This window comes from Coffea arabica, chromosome 3c (genome assembly GCF_036785885.1).
Source record: "Coffea arabica cultivar ET-39 chromosome 3c, Coffea Arabica ET-39 HiFi, whole genome shotgun sequence".
Classification (NCBI taxonomy): domain Eukaryota; kingdom Viridiplantae; phylum Streptophyta; class Magnoliopsida; order Gentianales; family Rubiaceae; genus Coffea; species Coffea arabica.
This window is the reverse complement of record NC_092314.1, coordinates 34885533-34901163: the sequence shown is the minus strand read 5'-3', so window position 1 is coordinate 34901163 and position 15631 is coordinate 34885533. Positions and strand designations below refer to the sequence as shown.

At 34.5% G+C, this 15631-nt stretch overlaps 2 protein-coding genes across 2 annotated transcripts; both read right to left on the bottom strand.

The window, feature by feature from the left end:
• Positions 1 to 2662: 2662 nt before the first annotated feature.
• LOC113735298 (chitinase 2-like) lies at positions 2663 to 3828 on the bottom strand. Its single transcript, XM_027262322.2, has one exon. It carries the CDS (start codon positions 3758 to 3760, stop codon positions 2840 to 2842), a length of 921 nt encoding a protein of 306 aa, XP_027118123.1. The 5' UTR covers positions 3761 to 3828; the 3' UTR covers positions 2663 to 2839.
• A 4785-nt stretch (positions 3829 to 8613) lies between these two features.
• Positions 8614 to 12065, bottom strand: LOC113735832 (probable peroxidase 61). The gene is made up of 4 exons (XM_027262813.2): positions 11816 to 12065; positions 9980 to 10165; positions 9200 to 9359; positions 8614 to 9103 (listed from the first exon to the last, which is right to left on the bottom strand). Exons 1-4 carry the CDS (start codon positions 12062 to 12064, stop codon positions 8667 to 8669), a joined length of 1032 nt encoding a protein of 343 aa, XP_027118614.1. The 5' UTR covers position 12065; the 3' UTR covers positions 8614 to 8666.
• Between the last annotated feature and the right edge of the window lie 3566 nt (positions 12066 to 15631).

Here is a 15631-nt window from a genome sequence, read left to right as displayed (position 1 = left end):
AAATTGTATTATACCATTCCAAGGTACTAGTGCAGTTTGTTACTTAAGAGGCTAAGTATCATACTCTTAATGAAGTTAAATACGGTTTCACAGTGCCTTGGTAATAAAAGCTCGAAATGTACTTCACCTATATGATCATGGGAGTGGTGCCGCTCCTAGCAACAGTGGGGGTTTTCTTTTGTACATGATTATGAACCTAGGATGGAGCAAACGGCCGGTAAAAGTGCTAAAATCATTTCGTGAACTATTCTCCGAAAAGATATAATCTTGTGTGTGCTATTTCTGTTTTAACTTTAAAGTTATGGTTTAAGCAACACAGCCACCATAACTTGTTAGAACAAGTGAAATATTTACACTAAGAGAAGGTTTTAAGTTCACAAACACCTTTCTCTATGCAAGGTCATGTGAGTGCTGATTTAATTTCATTACAAACTAAGTGGGGGATTGTTGGAAATAGTTTGTAATGAGTGTGCTGAAGTTCATTGTCCCACATTGAAAAAGGATAGAGTGCACATTGTCTGTTGATGAATTGTTGTCTTGTTTCCTTTACAAACTTGTTCCAAAATATTAGTTTGGAGGGAAAGTTTGGTGGGAAAGTTATTTCAAGATATATAAAATCTTGACAAGGGCACTTGGGCGCTTGGGGCACCTTGGGGCTTTCCTGATCGGGGTAGTTAATGGCGGTTGACAGTTACATTTTGCAGACATATCTGTTAATTGGTTAACCACCTATACACCTATTCAATAAGGATTGCATCCTCTGATAGTGCCTTGGATAGGTGCTTCAATTCTTTTAAATAGTAGGATTTCAACAGAATTAAATCACTTTTTTACTTTTCATTTGATAGTTCTTAGACTTTGTTGTATTCTTGAGGCAATTTGTCTAATAGAGACAAATAACACCTTAAGAAAAGTGATTTCAAGCCTCAAAGTCTCTGCATTTGTCTAGTTTAGTTTTGTTGTTTACTACAATTTCTCTAACAATCCAATATGGGAGAAGCCAGTGATAGCAATAGGGGGAAAACTTGTTCCAAAAATTGGTATACATCAAGTTGATAATTTGTTAGCAAATATCAGGTTTAGGGAAAAAAAATATTACTTATCATCCTAATCTTTGTGATGAATTTTAATAGTGGATAAGTATAATCTTTGTGATGAAATTTGAAGATATTATCATGCAAAAAAACAATTCCTATGTTGAAGATGTATGAAGGATTAATCTAGTTAGTCAATATTAAAGAAAAAAATGGTAAATTCTGCCAAAAAATCATGATGGTTTTTTAAATGATAGTAATTAGTTTTGTCACAAAAATATTCGTAAGTTTCACTAGAAATTGACATTAGTTTTCAATAAACTAGTAAATTTTGTAAAAGCACTAAATTTTGCTCAGAAATTAATAAGACCCCCTAATGGATCAATAAATTTTTGCTATGTGAGACCGTATGTTTTGCTAAAAAGTAGTGTTGATTAATTCAATGAGCTAGTAAGTTCTGCTAATAAAGAAGTGGTTAGTTTTATTCAATAAAGTACTAATTAATTTTTCACGATTAGTCAATTGTAGCAATAATTTTTGCCTTGATATTTTGGCCGATACTTTGACAGTGCAGAGTTGGGGTCGAACTTGGCGTTCACTTCTCTTTCGTGCCTCGTCTTTTACGGTAGATGTGAATTGTGATAGGTCACAGAGCCGACACCTGGTGGCTACATAGCGACCAGTATTGTAGAGTGGTTGCGAGACTCAGTTCCGTTCCACATTGAGACCTTTTGGAAGAAAGGATTGGTGTAATATACCTGAGTCCACTGAATTATTAGTGATTTTCGATTAATCATTTTAAACTCATGATTTTTGTTCAAAAAGTTATTGGGTCAGTTTGGTCAACTTGGAACGTTACAAATGGTATCAAAATAAATCTCGTCACGTGATCTATGCACAATGTGAGGGTGAACGTGTGTTAGTTGAAGTGCAAGAAACTAAGTGCAGGCCACGGCTAAGGGCTAGGTTCAACAGGGGCCACTACTAGAGGTTACGGGATTAAGTACTAAGTACCATGTTGGACGGAAACCATTTTTATCGCCTATAGAAGTCATACTTATGGACATGAATCATCTCTAAAGCTTATACGGGTTATTTCTAGATGAATTTGCGCACAACTAAATAGCCTGTATGAGTGATAAGTTAATAGTTTGGATCATAACGATGTCGATACTTATGGATAGAACCATTTTAAAAGTCTGTATGAGTCATTTCTACTACAAGAGGCTGCGGACTACATACTAAATATTACATTGGATGGGATCAGCTCTTAAACTTGTATGAGTTATGGACAAGAACTATCTCTAAAGCTTGTACAAGTTATTTCTAAAAGAATCCGTACACGATTAAGTGGACAATTTGGATATATTATGACAATGTCAATACTTATGGATGGAAACCACCTTTAAAATGTGTACGAGTCATTTCCAGAAGAATCTGTGTGTACGATTAAGTGGACAATTTGGATCATAACGGTGTTGATCTCAAGGAAGAAAGGATTGGTATAATATATGGATCCATTGGGCTATAATAACTTTGAATTAATCATTTTAAACTTATGGGTTTAGACCAAAAGTTATTGGACCATTCTAGTAGACCTTATAGCTGAATAATTTGCTACCTCAATCTAAAACAAGAAAGGAAAGCCAGATACATTTCCTGGAACCAAACCATAGGACAAACAAGATTTTTCATATTGAGTATCAATTTCTACTATAATCCACAGACAGTCATACCAAAGATGGGGATATAGTTTCCTTTAGATGAAATACATCAATAGAGACTAACAATTATACAATACAAGGTTAATGAGGGATTGCTAGAAGTGCTTGTGATTGCTTCTCGTACCGAAAACCTTCTGCCTTAGAATCATCAGCAGACCAAACAAAGATCCCACCAAGTTGTCCCTGACTCTTGAGCCTAGTACAAGCTGTAAAAAATCCATCTTGTGGTGATAATCCACCACTTCCATCACTGATGAAACTGGCCAAGATTTTCCCACCATCATAATTGCTTATTTGCTGAGAAAAATAGTCCATGAACTGATCAACAGTAGTCCCCTGATCATAGGCATAAAACTGGAAATTGACTAAGTCAATAAGTTGGCCATGGCTATTCCAGAGAGCTTGATAATGGCTTTGAACATCATCTTCATCAAAAGGGGCAATTGATGCGAAAGAGATCACCCCATTTTTCTTGAGAGTCGATATAAGTTTACCAATGCATTGAGAAAAAGTGTCAGGATCTGCATGGAAATGCTCGTAGTCAATGTCGATACCATCCAGATTGTATTGTTGGATGATTTTTGTAAGAGAGGAGACAGCATTGGAAACCCATGAGTCAACTGAAGAAGGCTGGAAATAAACAGACTGACCATCTCCTATACTATCACCTCCTAAGCTTAGAGCTACTTTCACGTTTGGATGCTGACTTTTGATCGCTGAGACAGCATCAGGGCTGAGATTATCCGTGTCCCAGAACACGTTGAAGTTTCCATCTGTTGGCGAGGGAGAAGATGAGGTATCATAATCGATAGCGAATGATAGGATGAAGTGGAAATCGACATTGGAATGAATTGGCACGTCTGAGAATTTGACATTCTTGAACTCTGCCCCAATGTATTCTCGGAAAAGATCTGATCGTGCTGCTGAAACAGCTTGGATTGAAAACAAATTGATCGTTACTTGAAGAGCAAAAAGACTAATCAGAACTTTGGAGAAATCCATTAAAGCAGATTACATGCAAGTGCTGCTATGTTCTGCTGGAGATTTGGATGTGGAGACCTTGCTAGTGGAATGCACTTATATAGTGATTTGGAGCTGAATCCTCGACGTAAAATATTACTGTACCAAGAACTCAGGCAGATAAAGGTCAGTCTCTGTTTTGCCGTAGCAGTTGTACTGCTTATGTGGGAACTAAATGCAAGTGTTATAGCTGATCATAGACTTTTTCTGGAATCAGCCCTCTCCAATTAAGTTCTATCCAGTTCAGTTGGATTAATGCAATATTTATAACATTTATAGTAAATTCAGTGCAATTTTAATGTAACATTGAATTTTATACCAATTTAGTTGTATGAGTTGAAAATTTTTATGATTATATCAAATTTTATATAAATTTATTTCAACACAAAACTGGACAGATAGAATTTAACTAGATAGACCTCAGATCCACGTTTTCTCTGCTAATCTTTACATTTTGGGGAAATATTGACTGCTATTTTGTTCCTTTTCAAGGATGAGAATGTTGAGGGTATTTTATTAACTCAATGTGTGTCGTATTCTGTCTGTTTGACATTGATGCTCTTCTAGATGAACGTCTATAGACAACAAAATTAGATCCTATGCCGTGGAAGAAAAGAGACGTTGTTCATTCATCAAATAAACCAACTTGAGTAAAACTCGTGCCGCTAATTAATTTAAAAACAAGAGAAGTAACTTACATTGCATTACAAGGCCTTCTGGTAAATCAGATAATTTTCCAAGGATTTGAATCCCAACCTATTCTTTTTTTTTTTTCCAGAAACGATAGAAATTTTATTAATAATAATAAAGAGAACAATACATTATATGAGTAAGGGCTTCGACTTAAATTTTACAAAAGTGGACCACGCCACTGAGTAGCTTAGAGTTTCTCATTAAAGTATATGCATAGCTAATTTACTCGGTTTTTTACTAAGCCTATTCACTTCAACAGGCAGGCTAACTGTTATTAGTCCATAATTTACCCATAAAATATTAGATAAATTTATTAGTTATGTAAATCATTTGTATTCGTAAAGTTTTTCATTTTGTAAAAGTAATCACGTCAATTATTCTAGTTACATAAATGATATTATTTGAATTATGGACACAACTTTTATTGATTGAAGTAAGGAGCATTACTTCAGGTTACTTTAGATATTTTAGCAAAGCACATTTTATGTTTTCAAAAGCTATAGTTTACTATTCAAAAATTAAAAAAAATCAAATGAAAAGTCATAATCTTGTAAAAGGAATTGAACTAAAATGTGCGAAGTTAGGAATATATTAAAGAGTCAGAAAACAGGTTTTAGTACATATGTAAGTATAAATTACGTGCATGTATTTAGACATCAATAAGTAGTGTTCTTGTGCCCAAATAAAATATCTTAGTTTTTGCATTTTATGGAAGGAGGGAGCTAGAGAGAAGATTAAGGATAATAAACGGTTAATTGCTTAATGTGTAGTAATTTGGGACAATTATGGATAGGTAATTGATTGTATACCAAAATTGGGTTGTCTTGACGAACATTTAATTTTAGCATTAATTGAACTACTAATGTTAAACCAGACCGGTTCCCTTCAAACCGGTCCAAATCAGCGATTCACAGGTTTTTTTTTTTTTTTTTTTTTTTAAGGAAATTGAACATCTTTTGAAGCCGTCCAGATTTGAGGGGTTAACCAACCCGGAAAACAGTCCAATTGGTGGTTTTTTGGGTCTAATCAGCCGGTTCGAGCTGGGTTTATAACCATGTAATTTTTCAGAGAGGAACAAATCAAACGGACTATAGTTTGCTCTTTCTAAGAATCTCCGCTCGTCCTATCTACCGATAGTGTGCTTCACTAGCAAAAACAATAGCAGCTACGTCCGAGGTCAAGCACAAAACGATCTCACTTATAAAATAAGAAGTGGTTGGGGCTAAATCCCTCGGGGTCATTCCAATGCTTAAGTCAATAATAGTCAGGAGTTGTATTGACCAAGTTGAAGTGCCCCCTTTTGAGTGAGCAAGGGTTGTATTTATACTAAAAGAGTTAGGGAATAGAATAATGAGATCTATTAGCAGCATGATCTCGTAAGATAAGACATAACGACTGTATCAGAAGTAGGATTGAATTATAGAGTGGTTTGTTGTCATATTAATCATATCAATCATCAATCTGATCACAGTGCTCAAATAAACAAGTCATCCAAATGGGGACCGGCAAAACCCAACTTGTCCAGGTATTTTCGAGGTCAGGATAACCAAGGTACCTCCTGAGTCAAGATGGCCGAGGTATCCACACCCATCAATACATTCGATTAGGAAAATCTAGAGAATTGTATTTAAATTGTATAACTTATTCCAACTTTTTTTTAACTTAATACTTTGCGATATTTAACTGTTGCTATCTGAAAATTCAGCTATATATAAGAATCCTAAAGATAAATCGAGTGCAAATAAAAACTATCTTAATCATCTCTTGGCATGCATACATGGCACAAGAACTTTTGCATTCTCTAGTTTTATCTGTTTCTAATGGGCTGCAGTTTAGTTATTGTGATCACTCATGAAGCCTTGATTCTCTTAATCTTTCGGTTCTGGATAATACAGTCTAAAATCTTCTGTCGCATGGATTGAGGCTGTCCAAGAATTCTTCGCGCAAGTTAGGAGTAACCAAAATCTTCTTTCTTTCACACATTGTTTGAGTAAATTTAGCCGCCACTCATCAGCAGTAGTTATGGACATGCATGAAGCTGATGAGGAGCTTAGGCAGAAACTAGCTTGAGATGAGATTTAGGCTGCTTTTGATAAAATTGAAATCTGAAATCTAAATCTATTAAAGTATCAAATCTTTAAGTAATGATATCTTAACATTTGAGTGTATTGTGTTTTAAATAATAAGTGAACAGTTACTTTTAGAGTAAGTTTTGCCTAAATAATTTAAAATCACTTAGGGCCCGTTTGGGATTGTAATAGTTTATTGAAGAGTACTTCTCTAGTAGAACTTTTGATAAAAGTACTTATCAACTGCTTAAGTACTTTTAAATTTATTGTTTGGAGACATAATTCAATAAGTGTTTATTATATTGGATAATGTGTAATTTGAAAATTTTTAAAGTATTTATCTCTTTATTTGGTTCATAATATAGGATAAGATGATTAAATTTGATATTTTATTTTTTAAATCACAAAGTTACTCTAAAAGCACTAAATTTGAACTTTTGCTAAAAGTGCTTTTAACATCAAAAGTTCCACTCCTAATTTTATGGGATGATGTTCACCAAACACTTTAAAAATACTTTTAACACCTAAAATTACTTCTTCTTTTTTTTATCAAAAACACCGCAACCCCAAATGGGACCTTAGGCCTGGTTTGACAATCCAATTCAATATTTACATAATGGATGAGATCTTAGCATGTTCATATATGTTTGATAGCCAAAAATATATCATCTTAATTAATTAAGTGGGTTTGAATTATGTAGGCAAAATTTACTTTAAAAAATAAGTAATAAACTATTTACTTATTACTTAACGCAAAATGCACTCAAATGTTAAGATTTCAGTATTTATAATTTAATAACTTAATGAATTCAGATTTCATATTTTAATTTTGTCAAACATAAATATTCTATTTTTTGTTACTAAACATGTCTGAATATTAAGGACTAAACATATTTAAGTTTAAATATTGAATTAGATTATCAAACAAGTCTTAACGTGCAAAACATGGTTTGTGCTCTTAGGAGCTATGTGAAATCTAGCTTAAAGAGACTTGTTTAAGAGCCCGTGAGATGGCTGTTAGTGCAATATGAATCGACTATGTGGCTGATCTAAGTGCTGTTATCGATGACATTCATCAGTGGTGGGTAATCCAACTAGTGGTGATCGACAAGTCGTTATCGATAGCATACTGGTACTGATGACAGATGATATTGATACAGATGATTTTGGCATGAGAGGTGCTAGCTGATGATAGAGTCATGAGACGAGGTTGTTACAACACCATAGATTAAGATAGTGGCTAATTTGGTGAAATTGTGGTTGGCAAAATAGCGACTAATCTAGTGGACTAGGGGACCTTAGAAGATAGAGAAACATAGGAAAATCATCTGGAACCAGTTAGTCATCATAGCAATTACTACAAGAAATCTCAACTATAAATACTTGTGGACAAGGTAAAAAAGAGATAATTCTCAAAAACAACGAAAAATGACTATTTGAAGAACCTGTCTAGTTCCTTTAGGATTTAACTCTCATTTAGATATTCTACAAATTACAATTAGAACTAGACTCAACTTTATTGAACTTTCTTTCGTCATTTGTGTAAATCTACATTGTTGAGGCAATCATGGGTCTACACCCCCCCCCCCCCTTTTTTTGGTTGAAGCTGATGGCGAGTTTTATTACGAGAAATTTTCATCAATTTCCTTAATTATTTCTTTCCATATTAGTCACTATTGCACAGCAAGTTTAAATCCCTGAGCTGATCAAGGCAGGACAAATAACAATCTATGATGAGTCAGATTTAGGTCCACTTCCTTTATATTTATTTTCGAGTTTTCAATCAGTTCTTTTAGGTTTTAAATCAACTTTGTTACTTCTATTAATTTCAATTACCACACGCTTAGCAATGCAATCGATTTAGTTCGTCCGCTTTCAAAAATTAGCGCGAAGATGCGTATTTAGAGATTGTTGACTGTCTATTAACAATTCTTCAACAAATATTTGCAGAGGCTTTCTTTGCTAGGATTTACTAGAACATGTCATCATAGAAATTCTTGATAGCGTTATATTTTAGGGAACATTGGACATTGAATGTTTTATTGCTCGGATGTTCTTCTTCATCTTGTTTAATACACTTGTACAAAAATAACAAATAACATGTATAAACTTAGGATAAATCAGCTCTACTTGATGCTAGGATTATTTCCATTTGTGAAACGGCAATTCCGCCGTATTTCCCCCTTCTTCCCAGTCAAAACTCTAAGGCCTCCCATTCTGCTTATTGACAAAGCAAATTCTCTGCGGAATTGCTCGAAATATTTTGCATATGCATCAACCAGCGAGTGGTTACCCCACAATACCTGCTGATCAACTCCAAGAACAGCTTGATAGGACTCTACCCTTTTGTAGTAGCTGTTAGTAAACTTGTATCCCGGGCCATTTTCAGGGTTTAAATAGACAAGAGGATCTTCTTTCCCTTTTGGTGTATTGGGAGGGCATTGCTGCCTCAGATCTTTCAGTAAAGACTTCTTCATTCTGGGGTCTGGTTTACCTGTGCTCTTGAAATTGTAAAGGCGATCCCTGATGAACTGGCAATGTGTTCTTCCCATTGTATGTGCCCCTGAAATACCAATCGGAATGAAACAAAATCCATTTAGTTGCCCATTGACCTAAGTTTTATCAACATGTCAGAACTCAGAAATCAAGAAAGCATTACCTAAGAGTGTAACCAAGTCTTGCTCATCCAAACCTTTAGAATTGGCATATGTCACCACTGTCTCCCAGGAACTTGAAGGTGAGGGGTAGTCTACCCAAGCAGCATTTGATTCTAGTCCATCCCTTCTCCCCAAGAACACAGGATACGAAGGTGCACCTGCCTGTTCATTGCACCATTTCACAAGAAGTTAGTCTAAATGTAGATTGTTTTCAAAGAGTGAACTTGGTTATCTGTACTCTGTCGTCTTAAAAGAGAATTTATTTCGTGTATTTTGATGTTTTTTGCATTCATCAGATGTAATTTAAATTCTTACTGATAATTATGTGTTGCTGATCTGTAAGTGTAAGTGAGATATGCATAGGTTTACTGGCAATGCAGGGTGTGGAGTGGACGGTGGGGCATTGTTATCGGGAAATGAATCAAGTGGCGGATGCCTTAGCCAAGGCGGGGCACAGTCTGAGGGGATTATTTTGTATACATCACAGTCTGAGTTGCCAAGATTGGCAAGGGGGGCCTTAGGGTTAGATAGGTCGCAGACTCCTGCTATTCGTTCTCGAGCTGTTTCTCATTGAAGTCTGTGTTCTTTGGTTTTCTTGCTTTTAATAAAAAAAAGTAGCCACATTGGTTGGAAAAAAAAAACAAAAAAAAAAAAGAGATATGCATAGGTTTCTTTGCAGCAAAAGCGCATATAAATAGCATTTACACAGGACAAATTCTAAGAGCTCAGACAATTGTTTTTCAATTTTCTTTGAAGAGGGAATTTGAGTATGTAGAAATAACCAGATGAGCAGCATCCCTAGCAGCAAGGTTAAGGATGTCAGCACAAGAGACGGCTCCAGGACATCGGATCTCGAGGACAGTCTTAATTTTGTCAATGATTTCGAATATTCTTTCTCCAAGCCCTGAATTCTGTGGTGCATTTTTTTCTGCATATCGACCATCTAGGAGAATTGACCCGTCACAACCCTGCAGAAAATCAATGCACTAATCAGTTTTTGGAAACCTATATAACCATTTGAAGAACACAATAAAAACTAAATAACTAAACCTTTACTAACTAAAAAGAAATTAACAGTGGTCAGAGCCATTAAGATTTTTCCCTATTGTGCTTTTTGGTTTCATTTCTTAAGTCGATCAAAATCCCTGGAAATGATTAAGTGAATTTGGATTCAATTGGCAGACTAATTTGGCCAGTAATCCTAGTAAGATTATGAACAATAACCTATTGTGATTAGTCAATCTTGTTGCGGGTCTAGTTAAAAGATTAATCAATGATCACACTTTCCCCTATTTGATAGCATGCCAATTCTGATGTTTATGACCCCTCCAGATTTTGCGTGAATATATTTCACGCTTCATGTTACAGTAGTAGAGAAAATGTCTTCTTGCCAGCAGGATAATGCTAGTATATATATCGTTGACCATCTTTAAGCACAGAACCAGCAACATTTAAGGGCTAAGCATAGCATTCTTTCAAATGACATTAATCAACTTGATGGAATTGAAAATTTCTCTAAATTTATAAAGAACTACGAAATCTGATCATTTTGCATGTGAGATTGAACTTTTTTTTAAATCAAATACAACTTGTAGTGGAGAGATTCGAACCTAACACTTCCTGGTTTCGGGTTACTATCTTTGCCAACTTATTTGAAATAATTGAACATTAGTGGAGAAAAACTGTGAAAGCCAACACCACAGATGTATGTTTTTGTTGCTCTACCTCTGAAAGTCAATTTGCAGCAACCCTATTGAAAAACGTAGTTTTTATAACTTGATCATTGAATGATTAGATTTCGCAAACGCAGTGATTAACTGCTTCCACCGTCAAACTAAGATCATCATCTTTAGATTGGGATGGGGTTCAAAAAAAAAAAAAACATTTTGGAGGATGAAATATTTAGCGATAATCTTTATGTAGTACAAATAAGACAAGGTTTTTCGAATTTGGTAGAAGATAATAACATTGACTTTATAGATAATGTGAAAAGTATACTATAAGTCCCAAAATAGCTAGTGTGACAACAATCGTAAAACAGAGAAAGTGATTATTAATTTAACCTCTAATAATCATCCAAAAGACAATTCACATGTGTCACCATAACCAAGCAGCAAGAGCAATACAGTTATGATTTATGAAGAACCAGTAGCCTCTCAAATGCAGTTCCATCTAGCTTTTAATTCCAAGTTCGGCAGTGTTATTACAGACTTAGAGTTTTCGCTCGAAGCAACTTATACAAGAAACACATTTAAGCACATGAACCATGTTATTACAGATTTAGAGTTTTTGCTAGCTCAAAGCAACTTAGTCAAGAAACATATTTAAGCACATGAACCATACAATTTACCTACAATATTTCCCTTTAACAACAGGGATTTGCTGATTATAACATTTGTCATACGTGATTCTCATAAGAGTAAAGGTCAAGTCACAATAATAGAGATTCTAACCGGGAAGACGCACATCTAATACAATATCAAGTCCGTTAAATGCAAGTAAAGAATATCATTTCAAGTTCAAGAAATTAGCAAAATCATTGTTCCAAGAATTTCCCCTAGCTCAAAAGTATAAAACTATTATAATGTAATATTAGTTATGAAGAAGATAGTACGTACATTGACCATGCAGTCTGCATAGAGCAATTTGAAGAGCTTAGCAGTGATGCTCTTATCTTGATTCCAGAACAAAGTCACCTGGTGCTTCACAAATGCCTCCACATTCGCACACGTATTCAGTTTCTTATAAAAATGGCGAGTTAGCGGACGGTCCTCCGGTGGTAGTGTCACGGCGGCGCGCAAATATCCGATGTGCAAGCTCATTGCTAGAGCTAGAAGAGAGAAGAGCAAAGCCCCGCCTCTCTCCATCTTCAACAATATTGCTTGCTTCTATAAACTATGAAATAGGAATGAGCTTGTATTTTCTTGGTTATAAATGGTTCATGGACCTATATATAGAGTTGGTTTACGTAACATGAAGGGTTATTCTAAGGTGGAAAATCATGAAAACCAGCACAAATCTAGGTGTTGAATATATTTGACTAATTGTGCTGTTTTGATGTTTTCCACGTTTCTTAGTTAATTAATTAGGGTTTTTTTGTCACCGATTATAACGGCACATTTGAAGAATTATTTTGGCACTTTACACAGGCATCGAGGGCTTAAGCTTCCTCTACGCCACATCAAAATATTCTCAAGTGTAATGAAAGCGTTTACAGTAAGATTACGTGTATATTGGAAGTTACTCTACTGAGTTTCTGAGTATATTGCACTCTTCTTTATTATATTCAATTTTCACCCTTGAAATCTTAGACCACCAAGAGAATCTAAGCCACCATCTTAAGTTTCTATGCTTTATTGAATTTTGAAGGCAATATTCTTTGATCTTTATAATCATTTAATTGTTTTCTTATTATAAAATGCTCCCTCTTGGTCCAACTATCCACCTCCCAAATCAATTCGCTTTTTTCCTATAGTATGCAAATTACATTACGTGGTATAAAGGAAAAAAATCCATTATAAACTTACTTATTCCAGTTTTGCAAAATCATTAATTGGTAAGGTGCATGGAGAATTAATGCTCCTACAATAAATGTTTGGCCTTCATAGTAATGATTTTATGTTGAGAATGCTCCGTAGCAGCATCTACTATTAGTTACAGCGGTAACAAAAAAAAAGTATAAAATTAGGGTTGTGAAAAGTAGTTAAAAATAAAAGAAACAAATGTATGGTCATAGACTGATATATAGTACAATGGTATAGCAGATCAATCCCTTCGTGGAATTTTCCTGGAGGGGTTCAAATTATGCCGTCTTGGGGAGAATGACCTGATGTACATTGAAGATAGAATGAAATAAGGGTTTCTATGCATTTGATGGCAAAAACCCAGAAACTGAGGATAAGGGGGATTTTTTTTTTGTTAATTTAAAGGAGAGACTCCTAAACCTTATAAGTAAAAATTTGCGAAGATTAATGTGCTGAAATTCAAAAGTGGAGAAGGTATTGCAGCATATGGATACTTATCCATTTATATGGAAGTGCTATAACTGTAAAAGGACTAAGTGTTGCTGCATATATTACAAGAAGTTGGTCTACGAGCAGTTTAGTTGATTTTAGTTTAGCTGGTGCTATTTAGGTGAAATCGTGGCAAACAATCAGTAGGATATTCTAGCTGTTTCATAAATGTTAAATCAAATATTATGTTTTTTTTTGCAAAGATGAAAGTTTAATTGGTTGGTTGAAAAGCTACTACTAGTTATGAGTGCTTTAATTGTAATCATTGGTTATGGTGATAATTTGAAAGTGGTTTTTCAATCAAATATTGTTGGTTTTGGTTATTGAATGTGAGATGTCCAATATTGCCGTTTGTTTCTATTGATACAACAGGAATGTCATATTCACAGTAGTACCCGTGGCTGGGCATAAAAAAGAAAAAAAAATCCAGTCTATTGAGGCACTTGTAAGTGTCGCGATAAGGCTTGTTTGTAGTAGAAATTTTCTTGTTACGCAGCAGGTTTTTGAGACATTTTAAAACACCTTTAAAGGTTAATATAGAAGCATTTGCCAATATCTACATTAAGATATATAATGACACATTTACGTGCCTCAATAACAACCATTTTCTGACAAATACTACTGTCTCAATAACCTTGTTATGGCACTTTTAGATGTCTGAATTGTTTTCTATGTCGTGGCACTTAATTGTACCTTTAAAAACTTTTGTGACATAGGTTTTACATGGCACACTAGGTATGTGCCTTAATATATTAAGTGCCTCAACAAAGTGTGACTTGTGACATTTTGATGTGCCTCTATATGTTGTTTTTCTTGTAGTGAATTATAAGGAAAAAACAGGGAAATGAAAAGGTTTGAGAGAAGAATAGGAGGAAAAGCTATGTATAAAGAACTTGGAATCACAAGGTATAGGTTTTGAAGCCTAGTTTTCGACCTTAAGAAAGGGAAATTAAAAAAGGAAAAAAAAAACTGTTAATGAGCAGAGAAGGAACTTTTATACAATCTATTAGGAAGAGAAAATTCTTTCTATTGTTTGTGAGGTTGAAAGTATTTGCATGGAATGCAATCTAAGTTTGAACATGCATCCTAGTTTTAAGGTTGAAATACTAAATCAAACATACGTGCCTCCTCAAAGATTTCCATTCATTTGGATATCAAATATATAATATTTTGCTGCTGCAAAAACAAACATAAATACCCCAAGAATTTTTCCTATTCAATTAATTTTCAGACTAGTTTCAATTTACACAAATGATGTTCTTACATCTTCACTCATTATATAATATTAATCTTTGATTTAGATCTTTTACACCCTAAAGTTCTTACCAATACAACAAGGAAACCGTTTGAAATATCGCATGATACAAGTATTATCACATCTCACACTTCTTCTAATATAAAGAGCAGTTATGAAAAGAGTGCAAGCTAATATGTAAACCCCACCCCAGTTAAGCATTCCTTACCATACAAAATAGAAGCTAGTTCTAAATTTTAGTACCTTGGTCATGAAGCATTAAACTTATTAAAAGTTCAACTCAAGAATAATGAACTAAATAAACAACTAGGCCTTTCTTGCAGAAATTGGTTGACATTTTTGTGTCAACGGACTTTCTCAGCATTTTGGCTAAGATCAAGGAGTAGATCCATTTGTGATTTCAACACACGATTTGTTCTTTTGACTGTCATGAAAGTTCCTTTTTTTGAGTTGACATAAGGAACTTTATTAATTGTGTTTCTTATTTAGTGTCCTATGGGCACAAGACAAGTACACCAAAAAAAAAAAAAAAAAAAAAAGTGGATGCACTATCAAATTTCTAAAATTATCATCCAAAATACAAAATATGTTAATTTTGCCAAGGACTCATATTTTATATATTAATTTTGACTCTGATTATTGTATTTCCTCAAAAAAAAAAAAAAAAAAGCCAAAAGGTTCTCATCGAGTAGGGCAAAGTGCAATTTGCAAATAGAAAACAATTATTCACCAAGTTTATAAATTGAAGTTAGCTTCTGGAGGATGCTTAATGAGTCATGGAGTATAACATACACTGAGTGGGGAATAAGGATATGTGAAAGCAGTTTATTGCTGGCCGACCACGGATTCGGTATAGTTGTCCATTAGCAAAGTTTGTTTGCTTTATGGAATTTGCCATCAGGTGGTCAATTGAGAACTAAACTTGTGTTGCAATTAAATGGCTTTGATGATCAATGGGGAAAAAACAGCCAAAACCACAAACCAGTACTGTTAAGGTTGACATTGGGCTGATTGAGTCATGATTGGATGTGTCATAGAAGATGACGCATTAGAAATGGTTATGGCCTAATTACTAACCTATGATTGGGTTATTTTCTATCATTAGTTCAAATTACACTGGGAATATGCAAAAGAAAGTAGTTCTTCAATTGTTTCCAGAACCCCTT